Source organism: Malus domestica, chromosome 03 (assembly GCF_042453785.1).
Source record: "Malus domestica chromosome 03, GDT2T_hap1".
Lineage (NCBI taxonomy): Eukaryota > Viridiplantae > Streptophyta > Magnoliopsida > Rosales > Rosaceae > Malus > Malus domestica.
In genome coordinates, this window is record NC_091663.1 from 4,880,569 (window position 1) to 4,899,573 (window position 19,005).

At 41.6% G+C, this 19,005-nt stretch overlaps 1 protein-coding gene and 2 long non-coding RNA genes across 3 annotated transcripts; 2 read left to right on the top strand and 1 right to left on the bottom strand.

Annotated features, from left to right (window-relative positions):
• The first annotated feature begins 253 nt into the window (after positions 1–253).
• LOC139194392 (uncharacterized) lies at positions 254–935 on the top strand. The gene is made up of 2 exons (XR_011579157.1): positions 254–355; positions 531–935. It is a non-coding gene; the product is annotated as an uncharacterized lncRNA (long non-coding RNA).
• A 10,351-nt stretch (positions 936–11,286) lies between these two features.
• Positions 11,287–12,187, bottom strand: LOC139194164 (uncharacterized). The gene is made up of 2 exons (XR_011578938.1): positions 11,746–12,187; positions 11,287–11,462 (listed from the first exon to the last, which is right to left on the bottom strand). It is a non-coding gene; the product is annotated as an uncharacterized lncRNA (long non-coding RNA).
• A 1,564-nt stretch (positions 12,188–13,751) lies between these two features.
• Positions 13,752–16,262, top strand: LOC103419885 (spindle pole body component 110-like). The gene has a single exon (XM_017327344.3). The coding sequence runs from the start codon at positions 13,965–13,967 to the stop codon at positions 16,137–16,139; it is 2,175 nt and encodes a 724-aa protein (XP_017182833.3). The 5' UTR covers positions 13,752–13,964; the 3' UTR covers positions 16,140–16,262.
• The last annotated feature ends 2,743 nt before the right edge of the window (positions 16,263–19,005 follow it).

Consider the following 19,005-nt stretch of genomic DNA (forward strand, 5'->3'; position numbering starts at 1 on the left):
GAATGACTGGTTATTATTTTTCTGTCAACCCGTCAGATTTGTTGTGAGCTTCGAAACTCCATTTTCTCTTGTTCAGATCGGTATGCTTTCTTCATTGAAGTTGTTCCTCAGTTCGTGAACTACAACATAGCCAAATTTGAGATCCCTCGGAGCAGTATAACTCCAGAAATCCAGGTATGATGAATGACTGGTTATTATTTTTCTGTCAACCCGTCAGATTTGTTGTGAGCTTCGAAACTCCATTTTCTCTTGTTCAGATCGGTATGCTTTCTTCATTGAAGTTGTTCCTCAGTTCGTGAACTACAACATAGCCAAATTTGAGATCCCTCGGAGCAGTATAACTCCAGAAATCCAGGTATGATGAATGACTGGTTATTATTTTTCTGTCAACCCGTCAGATTTGTTGTGAGCTTCGAAACTCCATTTTCTATTGTTCAGATCGGCATGCTTTCTTCATTGAAGTTGTTCCTCATCGTCTCTTTCATAACATATCAAAAATTCAGAATGAACTAATGGTTAAATATTTCCAGATCTTCGAAACATCACAGCAGCTTCGAAATCTGCAAGAATCCGACTGTCATGTTTGGAGCTTCAACACTTTAATTTCCGTCGCTCAAACAGAAATGGTTCCTTCTTGAAAGTTGTTCATATGCTCAAGAACTATAGGGTGTCCAAAATTCAGCTCCATTGGAGAAGAGCAGAGGTTGCAGAAATTTGATAGATGAAAGGAGGCGGAAGAGGGAGAGAGAGAAAAAGTCTCTTGGGTTGGATTTCTATTTTGGGGCAGATTCCAATTTTTGTAGCACCTTCATTATTGATGAATTGCTTGTACTTTTGTCCATTATGAAACTTGGGACTTTGGCTTGTTGTTGGATCTATTATAATATGTTTGGGAACATATATAAGTGAATAAATAAGAAGGAAAATTTTGGGCCCTTGTGGGTGTAAAACAAAAAATGTTTATGTTTACCCAAGTGTTTTTGTACAAGTTCAAGGGCATCTTGGGTTTTGTGAACAAAATTTGTTTATTTGGAGCAAGGTTTTGTGTTGAAGCTTTGTAGGTGAAGCTTTGGTGTTGAAGCTTTCTAGGTGAAGCTTTGATGGTGAAGCTTTGTAGATGAAGCTTTGTAGATGAAGCTTTCTAGGTGAAGCTTTGATGGTGAAGCTTTGATGGTGAAAGTATGTAGAGGGAGCTTTCTAGGTGAAGCTGTTTTAGGTGAAGCTTTGTAGGTGAAGCTTTTTTAAGTGAAGCTTTTCGGGTGAAGTTTTTTGGGTGAAGCTTTGTGGGTGAAGCTTTTTAGGTGAAGCTTTGTGGGTGAAGCTTTGGAGGTGAAGCTTTTCGGGTGAAGCTTTTTAGGTGAAGCTTTGTGGGTGAAGCTTTGGAGGTGAAGCTTTTCGGGTGAAGCTTTTTGGAGGAAGCTGTTTTTTTTTTTTTTTTTTTTTTTTTTTTGGCGCTTAACACGGTCTTCATTTGCTTGTTTTGTAGTGACTGTGGAAGACGGATTGCTTTCTGATTGAGAAGGGTTCCGGCATCGCTTGCTATGAATGTAAAAGAGTGAGGGCTGAGTTGGCTAAATTACCTCTTTATTGAATTCATTGCCAAATGGCCTTCATTACATAGGATGCCGAACGGCTATAGCTCAACACTTGTACATCGTGAGTCTATTTGTAGTAGTACTTCAAGTGATCAGCGTTCCATGGATGGCCAAGGGTCTTGCCATCGGAGCTTCTAAGTGTGTAAGAGCCAGGGCGACTGATGCCAATGACTTCATACGGTCCATCCCAGTTTGGACTAAGTGTGCCTTCACTCGGGACTCTGTCGCAGAGTAATCTTTTCTTTAAGACCCAGTCTCTTATTTTGAAAGAACGAGGCTTGACCCTAGAGTCATAATAGTTGGAGATGCGCTGCTTGTAGGTGACATTCCTCAAGTGAGCTTGGTTTCTGTGTTCCTCGACTAAATCCAAGTTGAGGGTGAGTTGTTTGTCATTTTCACTTTGAATGTAGTTCTGGACTCGGAATGTTGCTTGCTCGAGCTCAACAGGGACAACCGCCTCTGTGCCAAAGGCAAGTGAGAATGGAGTTTCTCCTGTTGAAGTCCGATATGAAGTGCGATATGACCAAAGAACTTGGGGTACAAATTCTGGCCAATAGCCTTTAGCTTTGTCCAAGCTGGTTTTCAAAGTGCGCTTGATTATTTTGTTGATGGCCTCAACTTGTCCATTAGACTGGGGATGAGCTGGAGAGGCAAAGCATAAGTTGATGTTGAACTTAGAGCAGAACAACCTGAACTTCTTGTTGTCGAACTGTCGCCCATTGTCAGTAACTATCGCATTGGGAATGCCGAATCTACAAAGGATGTTCTTCCACACGAAGTCTTCTATCTTTGCCTCAGTAATGGTTGCCAAGGGTTCTACTTCGGCCCACTTTGTGAAGTAGTCCACTGCAACGACTGCGTAACAGACTTTGCCCTTCCCTGCCGGCATTGGGCCGATCAAATTAAGTCCCCACTGGGCGAAGGGCCAAGGGCTGATCATAGGAGTAAGAGGCTCTGGAGGGGAATGAGGAATAGTCGCATATCATTGACATTTGTCACATGAGCGGGATACTTTGATGGCATCCTGGTGGAGTGTTGGCCAGTAATATCCTTGGCGAAAAGTCTTGTGTGCTAGGGATCGAGATCCAGCATGATCTCCACAGACTCCCTCATGTATTTCCCGAAGGACGATTTCCGCCTCGGCAGGCGTAAGACACCTTAAGTATGGCAGGCTAAAACCTCGCTTATAGAGTTGATCATTGATGATCAGGTAGCGGGTAGACTTGTATCGAATTTGCTTAGCCTGGACTTTATCATTTGGGAGGGTGCCATGAGCAAGGAAATTATAGATCGGGGTGATCCAACTATCCCCCTGTTGTAAGTTGCATACTTCTGCGGCCATGGTGCTTGGTGTTGCCAACAGTTCGACATGAATTTTTCTTCCAATCTTGTCTTCCACAGCTGAGGCGAGGCGAGCCAGGGCGTCTGCATGACTGTTTGCCGCTCGAGGAACTTGGGTGATCTGGTAGTGGAAGTGCTTGAGCAAAAGTTGTGTTTGTGCAAGATATGCTGCCATTGAGCTGTCCTTAGCATCAAAGTTGTTGGTAACCTGGATGACCACTAATTGGGAGTCACTGAAAATATCAATTTGTTTAACCCCGAGGTGTTTGGCCAAACGTAATCCTGCTAGAAGGGCTTCATACTCGGCCTCATTGTTTGATGCCTTGAATTTGAAACGAAGAGCATACTCCATTGCTACTTTGTCGGGCGTAGTCAAGACTAGTCTCGCTCCACAGCCCTGTTAGTTGGATGAGCCATCAACATACAGACTCCATGCTGAGGTCGTTGATTTTACTTTCTGAGCTTCCGAGGGTAATGAAGCCACTGCTTCAGGTGTAGAAGCAATGTCAACCGGATATGTGAAGTCGGCAATGAAGTCTGCCACTGCTTGGCCCTTCTCAGCTGGCTTTGGTTGGTAGGAGATGTCAAACTCACCCAACGCTATTGCCCATTTGATCATTCGCCCTAAAGTGTCAGGACTTTGGAGTATCTATCGAAGAGGATAATTGGTAAGCACGATGATGGAGTGCGCTTGGAAGTAAGGGCGGAGTTTTCGAGCAGACATGACCAATGCCAGAGCCAATTTCTCAATGTTAGAGTACCGTGTCTCCGCATCTTGTAAGGCTTTGCTAGCGTAGTAGACAGGTCGCTCAATATTCCCATCCTTTCGAATGAGAACGGAACTTACGGCTGAAGCTGATACCGATAGGTAGATAATAAGAATGTCTCCTACCTCGGGCTTGGAGAGTAGAGGGGCTTTACTCATGTACTCCTTGAGGTTTTTGAATGCCTCGGCACATTCATCAGTCCATGTAATGTACTTCCTACTTCCCTTAAGTGCTTTAAAAAAGGGAGCACATTTGTCTGTGGCCTTAGAAATGAACCTGGTTAAGGCTGCCACCTTGCCAGTAAGGCTCTGGATGTCCTTTGAAGTTACCGGTTCCTTCATGTCGAGGATTGCTTTGATCTTCTCGGGATTAGCTTCAATGCCTCGTTGGCTAATCATGAAACCTAAGAATTTGCCAGAGCCTACGCCGAAGGCACATTTGTTGGGGTTTAACCTCATTCGATACCTCTTCAAAATAGTGAAAGTTTCAGATAGGTTGGTGATGTGTTGGTCAGCATGTTTGCTTTTGACTAACATATCATCAACGTAAACTTCCATGCTCTTCCCAATCTGCTCGGCGAACATTGAGTTGACTAGTCTCTGATAAGTCGCTCCTGCATTCTTTAGGCCGAAAGGCATGACTTTATAGCAGTATAGTCCTCTGTCGGTAGTGAAGGCTGTGTGTTCTTGATCCGAAGGGTTCATGAGGATTTGGTTGTATCCTGAGTAAGCATCCATGAAGCTCAGGAGTTCACACCCGGCCGTAGAGTCTATAAGTCTGTCAATAAGAGGAAGAGGGAAGCTATCTTTCGGACACCCTTTGTTTAGGTCGGTGTAGTCAACACACATTCTCCACAAGACCTTTTGAAGCAAAAGACTTTCTTTGGTCAGATTTTTCTTAACAAGGACCACATTTGCTACCCATGTCGGGTAATTGACTTCGCGGACAAAGCCTATGCCTTTGAGTTTTTCAACTTCTGCTTTCATTGCCTCGTATCGTTCAGCGTCATAAGATCTTCGCTTCTGTCTCACCAGCTTGATCTTGGGGTCAATACTCAAACAATGACAGATGACATCGGGAGAGATGCCTGGCATGTCCTCGTATGACCAGGCGAAGACTTCAGTGTTCTCTTTCAAAAAAGATATCAATGCTAACCGAAGGGGTGGTGACAATGTGGTGCCAATCTTCACCATGCGATCTGGATAATCTCTTGAGATAGGTACCTTCTCCAACTCTTCAGCAGGTTGGGCTTGCTGGGTGAAAGAGTCATCTCGAGGATCATCGGGTTGATTGTTGCTATCAGGAAGATCCAAGTTCGCTTCATCTAGGCTGGTCTTTGTGACTTGGTCATGTACAGACAGGGTTTCCTTGGGTCCGGGCAAGTGTTGTTGCTTAACTGAAGTGTTGTAACATGATCGTGCACTAAGCTGATCTCCTCTGATGTAACCGTTGCCATGGGGGGTTGGAAATTTCATCAACAGCATATGCGTGGATACCATAGCCTTGAGATCATTGATGCCTGTGCGCCCAAAGATGACATTGTATGCCGTTGGGCAGTCAACCACTAGGAAGTTAGTGGTAATGGTAGCCGTGTAAGGGCCTGTACCAATAGTAAAGGGTAAATGTATGCTCCCTAAGGGTTGCACGATATCACCGGAGAAGCTTATCAGAGGAGAAATCGAGCGATCGAGCAAGTGTTCAGCTACACTGAGTGCCCTGAAAGCTTCGGCAAACATGATATTGACCGAAGCCCCTGTGTCTACGAGGATTCGTCGAACATCAAAGTTGGCTATGTGAGCCTCCACGATCAATGGGTCGTTATGAGGGTAGATGATGCCTTTTTCTTCCTCAGGGTAGAAACATATCGGATCCCAGTTAGGCTTTTGATACTTCCCTCCCCTGATGTCTTCCACGTGAAACACTTGGTGACCAGGCCTCAGAATTCGTTCACTGTTTTTCATGGCCCTATTGGAAGATTCAGATATGGGTGTGCCGCCGCTTATGGAATATATGACATTCACATGGCGTTGGTTACGGTTATCCCTTTGAGGGTGAAGGAGGAATTGATCAATTTTTCCTTCTCGTGCCAAAGCTTCAATACGATCACGGAGGATGATACATTTCTCGCTATCATGGCCGTTATGCTCATGGTAGCAACAAAACATGCCCGCGTTATTCGGGGGCGTGTAATCTGGGTGCCTCGGCTTTGGCTTTGGTATCAGGTGAGCTATACTGGGGTAAATGGCCGCGCATGTGGCATTCAAGGGCGTGTATGTCTCATACCTTGGGGTAGGGGGTATCTTGACGCGGGTTTGACCCACTGCATTGACTGCCTGGGGGCGAGCGTTATTGTGGCGATACCCTTGGTTATCGGGATAGTGTCCCTTACTCTTTTTACTGAAATGAGAGTGGTGAGGATGGAAATCCTTCCTCTTGCCTTGAAATTGATATGTCTGTTGATTCGGCGAAGCATTATGCAAGGCATGGGGAGGTGCCACTGCTGTTTGGAAAGTCGAGGTCTTCTCATTTAGGTGAGTCTGGCTTCCACCTCCCACTTGTTGATAAAGGATGGTTGTAGGGGGTTTCTCCTGATATGTCTTTGCCTCGGCGGAGGCATGGTTATAAGCCTGCGCCATCACCTCAGAGTAAGTCTTCCAAGTATTGGCATTGATCATGTATTTAAAGAAACAATCACGTAGGCCTGCCATGAAGGCTTTGAGGGCAGTCTTGTCGTCTGCCTCGGCACACCGGGAGTATTCATGGCTGAAGCGGCCAGCATACATACATAATGACTCGTCTGGCTTCTGGCGGATAGTGTACAGGTCATCTGCAGAGTGCAAGCGATCGGTTTGGAAAATGTGTTGGGAAACAAATAGTTTCCTCAATTCCTCAAATAAGTCTACCGTCTCAGGTGTAAGACGACAATACCAATTTAGAGCTCCGCCAGAGAGGGTGGAGGGGAAGAGAAGACATCGCTCTTCGTCGGTGTGCATCCGGTATGCCATGGTGGACTCAAAGAGGTTAAGGTGCTCAATCGGGTCCTCTTTTCCAGTATAAAGTTGCAAGCCAAGCTTTTGCTTTGTCTTTGCTTGAAGGGGGGTGTTGAGGATCCTCCTTGTAAGAGGGCCAGGCCTGGGTTGGTTCCAGTCAGGTATTTCAGCCTGACGTTCAGCCTTCAACTTGTTTACTTCCTCAAGAAGTTGTAGGACAAGGGGGTCCTGAGCGGAGTTATGTGCCACTGGAGCTTTCTTTCGTAAATCTCCATCTCCTCTTGGAATTAGGAAGGTTTGATCAAGGGCATGTGATTTTTCCCTGGACTCGCTGTACTGGCTTCCAGGGTATGTCTGTCGGAACACCTCTGAGTCCCCTGTACCCCATGTCTCTCTAGGACTTGTTGCCCCTTCCCCAAATTGGTGGCCGGCTTGGGCCGTGGCAGGGGACCGAGTCTCTCAGAAATCCTTGGGTCATTAATCTTTGAGCTTATATGGATGGAATTCTCTCGACGTTGCTTCAGGAAATCCCGACAATCGCGAAAGACGGCTTTCGATCCTTCTGCCCCTTCAGCAAAGAGGTGTCTCCCTCCACTTCTCATGGTTCGGGTCGAAGCAACTGGGTTAAGAGAAGCCTCATGTTGATTATCAAGTCGAGGGGTAATCTGTTCCCTATCAGGGATATCTATGTCGAATGCATGTGACCCTCCATGTTGGAGGGCACCCAGTTGATGGTTGACTTCCACGGGGGCAACAAGCTCGCGTGTCTGAGCTTGCCTAGCTTCGTGGAGTGTCTCAAAGAGCTTCTCATATTGCTCCTGGAGGACCTCATTCCTCATTGCTATCTTGTTGTTCTGAGCTTCCAACTCATCGACTTTAGCTTGAAGAAGAACTCGTTTTCCTTCCTTCTTTCGTTGTTTCGCACTATGTGCAAGGGGGGTGTCATTCTGTGTGCTGTGGCTTCCTTCGCTTCCCATGTTGGAGAGGGATGCCTGGTCAAAAGAAAGTGTACGAATGATAGAAACCAGCTTGACACAGCTGAAGAGAGTAGGAATAAGTGTCGTTTCCCACAGACGGCGCCAAATGTTGATGCACAAAATTAGCGAAGACTTTGGTACAACAGAAAGTGTCAGGTTTTGTGACCTTCGCTTGTTTTCTTCGGTCACTAGTGAGGATAAGTACGTAAATGAATAGAGACAGAGAAGCAAACACAGGATGTACGTGGTTCACCCAGATTGGCTACGTCCACGGAGTAGAGGAGTTCTTATTAGTAGTGAAGGGCTTACACAAGTACAAAGGATCAAGCTCTCAATTTAGTGAGTTCTTGTGAATGATTTAACACAAATGGCATTAGGCAATATTGTGGGGGGATGACCCCTATTTATAGAAAAACTTGTAGCTTTGTCACATTGACATGTGTCATGTTATGATTGGTTCTTGATGTTGACACGTGCTGCGCTCTGATTGGCTTCTAATCTTGACACGTGTCGAGTAGTGATTGGCCTCCTGGTCGGAGGGGAACTCTTCTGGGTCCTTGACAGTATAGCGTTGGCCGGTGCTCGGTAGTTTCGGGATTGGTCAAGTATGGTACAAACAATACCAAAGATAGTTGCTTAAATAACCGATGTGGAAGTGATTGCACGTGTGAAGCGTTAAGTAGTTGTCCCAAATGAAGGGGCATATTAAAAAAGAGAAAAACAATACATGGCCATCTTAAAACACAAGTAACAATTTATGAGCTTGTTTGGCTATGCTTTTAAAATGACTGAAAACATTGTTGATGAAAATGTTTTTGGAACCAATCTTTAGTAAAGATGCAAGTAAATATGGAAAAACACTTAAATGCATAATGGAAGAAGCACATAACCGATGTTTCTTAAAGAAAACACTTTAAGTGCTTTTGTAACCCAAAAATATTTTCTTCAAAAGCGTTTTCAGTCATTTTAAAAGCACATTCAAACGAGTAGTTGGTTTCACTTTTGATTACACTTTTTAAAATAAAATCTCACCCTTCTTTTTAAAAGTAGTAACTAAGATATTCATAAACTTAAAAATAAGAATTCAATTCCATTCAGATGCATTTCTTTCACTTTACATCATATACCATGTCCTTCTCTTCACTGAAAGTATATTCACGATCCCAACTCATTTTTTTAATATCGTTTTCTCACTCTTTTTGCTTTCACTCTCATGTATTCCTTTCTTTGTCAACAAGAAATAATCACTTTTGCATGGAGTGTTGCTGTCTATAATTGGTGAGAGTCCCGTAAGAGGAAGTGTGTTGCGTACGCTTGTTTTCGTTGGCAAATTCAGCATTCAAACTTTGGTGATATTAGTGTTAAAAACTTAAGCTTATAAATAAAAACAGAGCGCAAAGCGCATGAAAAAAATTAATTTGTTCACCTAAGCATTTTGTCAAACATTTGATAAGATTGTCATTGTCAACCAAATCATGTTCTACACATGTCAATAAATATCAACATATGTCAAAGAAAATTGAGGACAGTTGCAATTTCTTGTGAGATTCTATGAGCAAGTATTTACAAGGGTTTTGAGTTTGGTTTATGTCAATTTAACTCTAAGGGCAGATTTAAGTAAAAAACAGGCGAGAAAATGAAATAAACGAAAAACTTAGATACAGGAGAAGATCTAAAAGGATCGGATCAACTAAATAACCTGAGTCTTGATTTTCTAGTATTTGATTAAGGATTTCAACGGAAAACTCGCACTGTGTAATACTTATGATAAATTAAGAGGTGAACGATTTTTGTAACATTATTTTAGTATAGTATGAAACTCAACAATCAAAATTATTTTAATTCTTATTCTCTATGAATAAACATGCTCTAGGTATATTTGTTATTCTCATAGTACGTCTGGCAAACGGATTGTGTTTGTCGTATTCGTGTCATATCCGTTATCTTAACGGGTGGTGTAGTGTATAGACGGAGCCACCTTGGGCTCAAGGGGGGCAGATACCCCCACTCGATTTTTTTGGTAGGGAAAAAAATGTACATACTTGTGACATAAGCAAGGTGTATCACTAATTTATTTGCTACTTTCAATGTTGGAAGAGCATTTTCAACCATGAAATTTTTGAAAAATTGATTGAGAAAACGAATGGGAGATCAATGGATGAATGATAACATGGTTATTTTTATAAAGAGAGAGATTAGATGGTGTTGATAATGAAGTTGTCAGGCAACGCTTTCAAACAATAAAAGCACATCGAGGGACAATGTAATGGGTTATGAAAAATCTCATAGTTTTAGCTTTTTAATTTGTGACTTTGTTGTTTGAGGATGCCTCCATACACACAAATTTCTGGCTTCGTCCTTGGTATTGTGTCAAACCCATTATCATAACGAGTTCTTAACAGGTAATCCAATAATGACTTGATTTGTTAATAGGTCATGTCATTTTATGTCGAATTAACAAGTCATAAAAGAAATCGCCATGATTTGGCAAACAGTATCATATTGGGTTCTTAACGGCTAACCAGTAACGATTGACATGTTAACAAGTTACTCAATAAAGACTCAACTTGTTAACAAAGTGATTCAAAAACTATTATTTTCATGTTGTTTCATATTGGGTAACAAATTATGTAAGAAATTGTCATACCTAAATAATAGTGAAAAATAATGTCTCTTTGAAGACGCAGGTAGGATTTTCCAATCTCTAAGTCTCGTATGTGCTACATATTTGTTTATTTATTTTGTTGATGCACAAAACCGGAGGTCTTGGAACAACATAAATCCAACCGTGAATCTGTAAGAAATGTAAATAACACAAGATGTATCGTGGTTCACCCCAAGATTTGAGCTACGTCCACACTGATTGTATTGTATTTCTCTGAGAAGTGAGGGAGAGAGAGCTCTGAGAGTGAGAGCTTTGAGAGGGGGTGAAAGGGCCTAGGAATTGGCCTCCCCTAAATGTGAGGGTGATGGGTCATTTTATAGAATAAAGACTCCTCACTTTTTACATATTTACCCATTCCTTTATCACATAATTACATTTAAGTCCCCTGAGTATTTGTACGAGATCTAAATACGAGGCCCTAAATATGTTATAAACATATTTCATATTATTCGAAGAAAAATAAAGCATTGTAAAGAACTTATCTAAGAAAATAAAGCATTGCAAAGAAATGGTCACTAGGCCAATATATTTGCACCTATTAATTAGAAATAGGGACAAAAATTGAGGATTTCTGCACCTAATAGTTAGGAGTGGCGGATATTGGAATTACACCTAAAAAGAGCATTGCTATTTATAAATAGGGGCAAATAAGCACTTATATCTGCCCTAATAGTTTTGCTGCCATGTAGGAAGTCTGACGTGCAACAATATTAAGTGCGGATGTTTAAAGTATTAGGGCGATTATTAAGGTTCCTGCTTTATTATATATATTTAATGACATTATATTTATTATTATTGCATTTTGGGAATTGTATTAATTGAAACAATTTTCAATCTCCCATTAGTTATTTGATTGTATTCTCATATTTTAGGGTCAAATATATTTACGATTATTTTTATTTTCCACCATCAACCTTGACAGAAAAAATAAATTGGTAACATAAAAATTAATATTAAAATAATTCATACTTCAATTGATTATATACAAATGGTACAAGTATCATGAAGAAGTTTAAACCGTAGATATAAATGGTAGTCTAAAAAAAATTTATATGTCTAATCAATCTTCTGCATCCCAAACACCGAAATGATGCAAAGTTAAAGGCATGTGTCTTCCATGATTCATCCTGTGGAAACACTAGCAAATTAGAGTAACACTATTTTTAGAAACAGAAGAAACAAAACAATCAGATTATGTAGAACTCACATTCATGTAAAGAAACGAAGAAATTACGTAAAACAATCAAATTATGCACAAACCCTTCACAAAACATCGAGAAAACAAAACCTACAAATTAGACAAAAAATCAAACCTAAACTAAGCCAATTAGGGTTTATGATGTAATTCATCATTTTGATAACACAATATTATATAAAAATAAAACAGAAAAAAATGTATGAAGAACACACCTAACAAATTTCACTTCAATTTTTTCACACCCCATCATCAAATTTACCTGCAAAACAACAGTTGAGAGAAAAAAAACTTCAATCAAACTAAATAAAGCTAGTTTTTTTATCTACTACAAACTTTTTTAAATCGCTATTTCGCTATCTTAGACTCATCAAAGGGAATATTGAAAGGTAGAAAATTAAGAAAAATAGAGATGAAGAGAAAACAATATCAAATCCGAAATAAAAAAAGTGAAGAAGAAGGATAAAAATACGAAGGAACAATATAAATGGAGATGAGAAGAAGAATATGAAGGAACAAGAAAAATGGGGATGAGAAGAAGAATATGAAGAAACAAGAAAAATGGAGAGCTATGAAAATGGAGATGAGGAGAAAAATATGAAGGAACAAGAAAAATGGAGATGGAGAGTTTGTGCCGTGAAAGAAAATCAAGAGAAATATGAGGAATGTGCGTGTTGGTTATCCTAGAATTAGGATTATGATAACTATCTTATTTATTTGATTAATAATTAAGAAAAAAGTTAAGAAGATAAATGCTCCTAATGTAAACTATTAAATTAAAAAAATGAATAAGTATATATTAGAGGCTCATTCATCCGCCTCTAGTAACTAAATTTCGTAGATGTAGTTTTTTTTCGCCCCTAAAAATAGTAACATTGATATGAGCATTATTGTTTTGCCTCTATTAGACAAATCTATATTTCTACAATTAATAAAGATTAATAGGAACAAATTCTTATATCCGCCGTTAATCCGCCGTCCCTAATAATCACTATTCTTGTAGCGGGTGCCACCTCCTCCATATAGTAGCCTGGACACCTCCAGTTCGTAACTTCATAGACTACAATAGTCAGCAGGAACCCACCACCTATGCATATTTTCCACCTGGCCCACCTCCATGCATATCCAGACACTTCTTCCACCTCCATCTGTGCCCAATGCATGTTAAAGCTTTCTACCCAAACAATACCCACGTGGAAGAACGAGATCACCTCCACCTAGCCCATGATTGTTTTTTTATTCTTTTCACAAAATCACATAATTACTACTAGCTGATTAAAGAGGCATATTGTCTACCTTTCTGTTTCGATGCCCTTTCTATCCTCTTTTATTTATATGGTCACGATTAAGTCACGTCAATATTTTATATTCATATTATTTTTTGTTTTATTATCTTTAAAAAAAATAAATATAAAATGTTGACGTGATTTAACCATCAAAATAAAAAGGGATGGGAAGGGCATCCAAATAGGAGGGTACGCAATCTGCCTCCGCAGATTAATTCCTAGATGTAGTACAAGTGGTTACCCTGAGTTTAAATTTTTTTCGATAATGTTAATATTTAGAAAAACTAATTAAAAAGACTTAAAAATTTTGAGTTTTAATGATAAGGATAAAATAAAGGATAAAATGAATAGTATCAGATTTGACTTTTTAGTGTAAAAATGTAATTTTTCGTTAAAATGAACAGTACCGCGGACTTTTCTTTAAAACTCCCTAAATATTTTCGTGAGAGTATAAAAAAAAAAATAGAAGAGATATAAAAAGGGTCAGTTTAAACTTCTTCTCATATCGGATAAATCTTTAATTTTATATAAAATCAACTGATATCGTCTATATTTTCGACATATTAGTTAAATATCGATAAACTGTCTTGTTCCATTTCCAAAAGTTTTATTTTAAATTCCACATTTTTGAGCAATTTCTATTATTTTCATCGAAAACAATTGATATCGATATCGACATTTTTACAAATTTACATATGGAGACGCCAAAAAATACCAGCATTTTAAATACTAATAGTACTGAATCACATAAAGCAAACGGTAACGTATTTTTAGCCTTCAAATCAGATGATCTGTTAAAAAAGCCCGTACTTATACTAAAAATGCATCCTCAAAAATTCAAACACAATTTAAAGTTGTAGACTTTTACTTGCTTTCCAAGTATACCAGCCCTCTTCGAATATAAATTATTGTGATAACGAATACGGTTGAAATTAATTACAAAACAAAACAAAAAAATTAATGGAAACACACGGAATTCCACACCGCACTCTATTTCCTTGCGGAAACGGGACTACGGTTTGCTGCGCTTAACTATCGCTCTACTCTTCCCACTAACTCTAGGGGGTTTCGATCAGGCGGTTCCTCACCGCGACGACGCCGGTTTTAGTACCGTTTATGCAGAAGCGGCCGCGGCGGCGGAAGAGATAATGGAGAAGCTAGAATCCGAAGTGAAAGAATCGGAGTTGAGGCAGAAGACTCTGCGCCAGGCGTACGACTGCGTGCAGGCCCAAGCCAAGTCCCTCACGTTCTTTTCCGTGCAGTGGAAGGACCTCGAGGACCACTTGGAGTCCACGCGCCGCTCCGTCGAGGCCCGGTTCCGGGAACTCGAGCACCGTGAGGGGGAAGTCCGAGGCCGCGAGGAGGATTTGGATGCCAGAGAGTCGAATTTCCGCTGGGAGATGGAGGCGAAATCCAACGAATTGCTAGTGCTTCAGAAGTTGATCGAAGCGAGGAAGGACCAGTTGCTGTCGCTCCAGTCGTTGATTCAAGATCACAGCGAAGAGGTTTCTGTTCAGGAGCGGCGGTTGACGGAGGTGGAGGGTTTCGTGAGGGAGAAGGAGGGGGAGTTTGATTTCATCGAGAGGCGCATTGGAGAGAGGACGAGAAAATTGAGTTGGGTGGAGGCGAAGGTGAAGCAGGCGGAGGCTAAGGAGCGGGAAGCGGCGGAGGGGTTTAAAGAACTGCTGGACAAGTGCAATGAGGGCATTGAGTTGAAAGAGAGGGAGTTGAGAGAGGTTCTGAGATCGATCGAGGAGCGAAAGGCGGCGTTTGATTCGAGAGGGGAGGAGCTGGAATCGGCGCGAAGGTCGATTGAGGAATGTGAGAGGGAGCTGAAGGCGAAAGAGGAGGAACTCAAATCGAGGGAAGGAATGATTAGGGAAATGGATTTGAAAGAGAGTGATTTGAGTTTGCTTGAGAATGCACTGGAGGAGTGGAGTTGTGACCTTCAATTGAGAGAGAAGGAGCTCGAAAAATCGAAGCAAGAAGGCGAAAAGTATTTGGATAAAGTCTCCAGGGGACTTCAAGAGAAAGAGATCCAACTGCAAAGGAAGGAGAGCTTACTGCAGCGGAAAGAGAGCCAACTTCAGCAGCAGGCCAGAGAGCTCGCATTGAAGCAGCAGGACTTGATCAAGAAAATCATAGAAGAACACAATGAAACTCTGAAGTCGAAAGAGGGGCAAATCGAAGATCAGGCGAAAGAGATCGAGTTGAAGCAGAAAGAGATTGATTCGATAAAAAAATCCGCTGAAGAACAAACCCAAAACCTGAAACCGAAAGAGAGGCAACTTGAAGACAAGTCCAAGGAGCTTGAGTTGAATCAGACTGTATTGGATTCGATCAAAAAATCCAACGAAGAACGCGCCCAATGCCTAAGATCGATACAGAGGCACCTTGATCACCGCTCGAAAGAGCTGGCATTGAAGCATAAGGGATTGGAATCAACAAAAAAATCCACCGAAGAACGCACCGAAAACCTGGAATCGAAAGAGAGGCAACTCGGAGACAAGGCCAAAGAGCTTGAATTGAAGCAGAAGGAAATTGATTCAATGAAAAAATCCGCGGAAGAACAAGCCGAAACCCTGAAATCAAAAGAGAGGCAGCTCGAAGAGCAGGCGACAGAGCTTGCACTGAAGCAGAAAGAAATGGATTCGATCAAAAAGGCAACTGAAGATCGCACCGAAACCTTGAATTCGAAAGAGAGGGAACTCGATCAGCAGGCGAGACAGCTTGCACTGAAGCAGAAAGAATTGGATTCGATCAAAAAGGCGATTGAAGATCGCAATCAAACCTTGAATTCGAAAGAAAGGGAACTCGATCACCAGGGGAAAGAGCTTGAAGTGAAGCAGAAAGAATTGGACTCGATCAAAGAATTGGAACCTGTCCTTGACAGCAATGCGGCTGTTCATTCTACCGCAAGTAATGAATCCAGCGTCGATTGGGATGGTAGAGGTCAGAAACGCAGCACCACCACGTTTGACTCCGGGTTCCAGCCGCCGCAACAGCGCGAAAGAAAGTATCCTCGGACATCGGAACCAGCTGTTCCACCCAAGTCAGTGCCAACTTACAACACAGGCTATCGTCCGCCATCTGAATCAGCCGTGACACACTATCAAGTCCGAAATTACACCCCAGTAGGCTACCGGCAGCCAGGTCCGCCGCCACCTTGGCATTACGAAAATGGGCACCTTGGGCAGTTTGGTATGACTAATTTTGGTCCAAATACGCATTACCGGCCGCCATACTTTCCCGGCCCTCCTCCTACTCCTCCTCCTCCTCCTCCTCCCCCTGTAAGCCATCCTAGATATGTTGGTCCTTTTTAAGGAGAAGCGCCTAGTCTGATCTGACTTTGTTGTAAATGCTCTTTGACATAGTTTGAATAGTTTGAATAGTTTGAAATGTATTTTGTATTTTCAACTTTGATGTATGAAAAATAAAGGTGTGGATTTAGCGAGAGATTCTTACATGCAATCGAAGATATATCAATGTGTAATCGGAAGGGTTTGGTAGTTTACAACCAACGTCCCTCATAGTGTTCGATAGCGGTCGATCAAATGAAGTTAGGAGTGTTCAGTTGGCGACGACTGGAGACACAAAGTGTAGTTCGGTTTAGGTGTGGTCAGTTGACGACGACAGAAGAAAGAACGCAGTTCGGTTAACTACGACCGAACCAGACGCGAGAGGTCATGCTTTTCTTGAAAACATTTTGGCATCTCTAATGATTACCCGGATTTTCGAGATATGGTGGAGATGTTAAGCCCTAAACTCCTTTTATCCAAATTTTTGACCGAAAATACAAAAAATTCAACGACTTTAGAGATTTACATATAGAACTAAGAACTCGGAGGAGGTGCACTAACAAAGTTCGTTAGTTTGCACTAAGCCGAGGGTGAGAGTTTCAATCATGGAAGCAGTAGATGTTCACAATGGCGGATTCAGGATTTGAACATTGATGAGTTCTAGTGTTAAAGTCTAATTTTTTAAATAGAAACAGACCATGAGGTTTGCAAAAAAATTTCAGTTTATTCACTATGCATTTTGTCGAACATTTGTTGGGCTTATTGTCGTCAATCGAACTATGTTGCATACATGTCAACAGTTATCGACATATGTCGAAGCAATCTGATAAGTGCTATCGAGAGCATTTGTCGAGTGCTCTCGACGTAACATGCTGAGTTCTACCGAGATATATCTGGCATGGATTACTTCAAACATTTGGTGGACACAAAGGTGACCTAAACCATTTGAAAAAAAAAGGACCTAAACCAAACATTTGAAGAATCTTTGAAAGACCTTCGCATGCATATTTTCCCTCTCGGGGGTGACGTAGGACCATCTTGGTGCCAATGTCCTTTTAAAAAAGTTAAATTTGGTCAAGATGCCTGACATTTCGATTTTCCTTTCTAGTTATCTTCTTCAACTTACCTAAGTATTGATTCCTTTAAAACAGAAATTACATTCCTTTTTTTATTTCTTTTGCTGGCCTTTTTTTTTGTTTTTTTGACCTTTTGACCTCATAATCCGTTTAATCTTGTTTCCTTTATTTTTCCTAGATGCTCTGGGAACACCACTTTCTTTTGTTTTCTCCTAATTCTCTTCCCTTTAGGAAATAGTCTCTATTCAATCAAGTACGTGAACTTGCTTTAACCATAAAGCACAACCACATTACTTTCTCTTCTCACCCTCTTGTCTCTAGGGTTTTTAGCAGACGTAATCCCTCGCCGGCACGACGTCGTTTTTGCTTAGTGTTTATGCAGCAGAGACGATGGAGGACAAGATAGAGTGTGCTTTGAAAGAATCAGAGATGAAACAGTGTCGTTTGAGCAAGGCGTACGGTTGCCTTCACGCCCAAGCAACCTCCATCGCCGTGTTTTCAGTACAGTGGAAGGAACTCGAGGACCACTTAGAGTCCACCCGCCAGTCCATCGAGGCCAGATTCTGGGAGGTCAAGAACCGCGAGGAGGAAGTCAGAGTCCATAACGAGCAGTTGGAAATTAAAGAGTCAGTGCTCAGTTCGCATATGGAGTCGAAATTCAACGAATTAAGCGTGCTTGAGGAATTGATTGGAGAGAAAGTACAAGAGAATGTAGAGTAGGAACCGCTTGCGGTCACTTGAATCGTTGCTCAAGGAACACAGCGACGAGGTTGATGTTAAAGAGAAGAGATTGGTGGAGGTAGAAAATTTTGTGAGGGAGAAGAAGAGGGAATTGAATGAAATTCTGGGGTCGATTGAAAGAAATTGATTCAATCAAAGGAATGCACTGAAGAACAGACCCAAATCCTGGCATCGATAGAGAGGCAACTTGATCACCGGGCAAAAGAGCTTGCACTGAAGCAGAAAGGATAGGATTCGATAAAAAAGGTGAGTGAAGATTGCACCCAAACCTTGAATTCAAAAGAGAGGGAACTCGATCACCAAGGGAAAGAGCTTGCCGTGAAGCATAAAGCATTGGAACATGTCCTTGACAAAAATGCAGCTGTTTATACTCCCGCAACTAATGAATCCAGCGCCGATTGGGATGGTAGAGGTCAGAAACGCAGTATCGCCACTTATGATCCGGGGTTTCAGCTGCAACAACTGCGGGAAAATAAGTATCCTGGGACATCCGAATCAGTTGTTCCACCCTATACAGTGCCATCTTACAACCCAGTCTATCATCCGCCATCTAAATCATCTGCGACACATTATCAAGTCCCAAACTACACTCCAGTAGGCTATCCACAGTCAGGTCCGCCACCACCGTCTTGGCATTACGAAAATGGACACCTTGGGCAGTTTGGTAAGGCTAATTTTCGTCCATATCTGGGAATACATTACCGGCCGCATCCATACTTTCCCGGCCCTCCTCCTCCTCCTCCTCCTCCTGCTGTACGCTATCCTAGTTTGATCTGACTTTGTTGTAAATGCTCTTGACATAGTTTGAATAGTTTGAAAGGTATTTTCAACCTTGATGTAGAAAAAATAATAACGTGGATTTAGGAGAGGTTCTTTCATGTGACTGAGGATATATCAACATGTAATCGAAAGGGTTTGGTAGTTTACAACCAAATATCACTCGTAGTGTTCTGTAGGGGTCGACCAAATGAACTTAAAGGTGTGTACAGTTGTCGATGACGAAGAAACTCTGCACAGTTTGGTTAACTAAAACCGAACCTGACACGAGTGCTCATGAACCCGGTGCGAGAGGT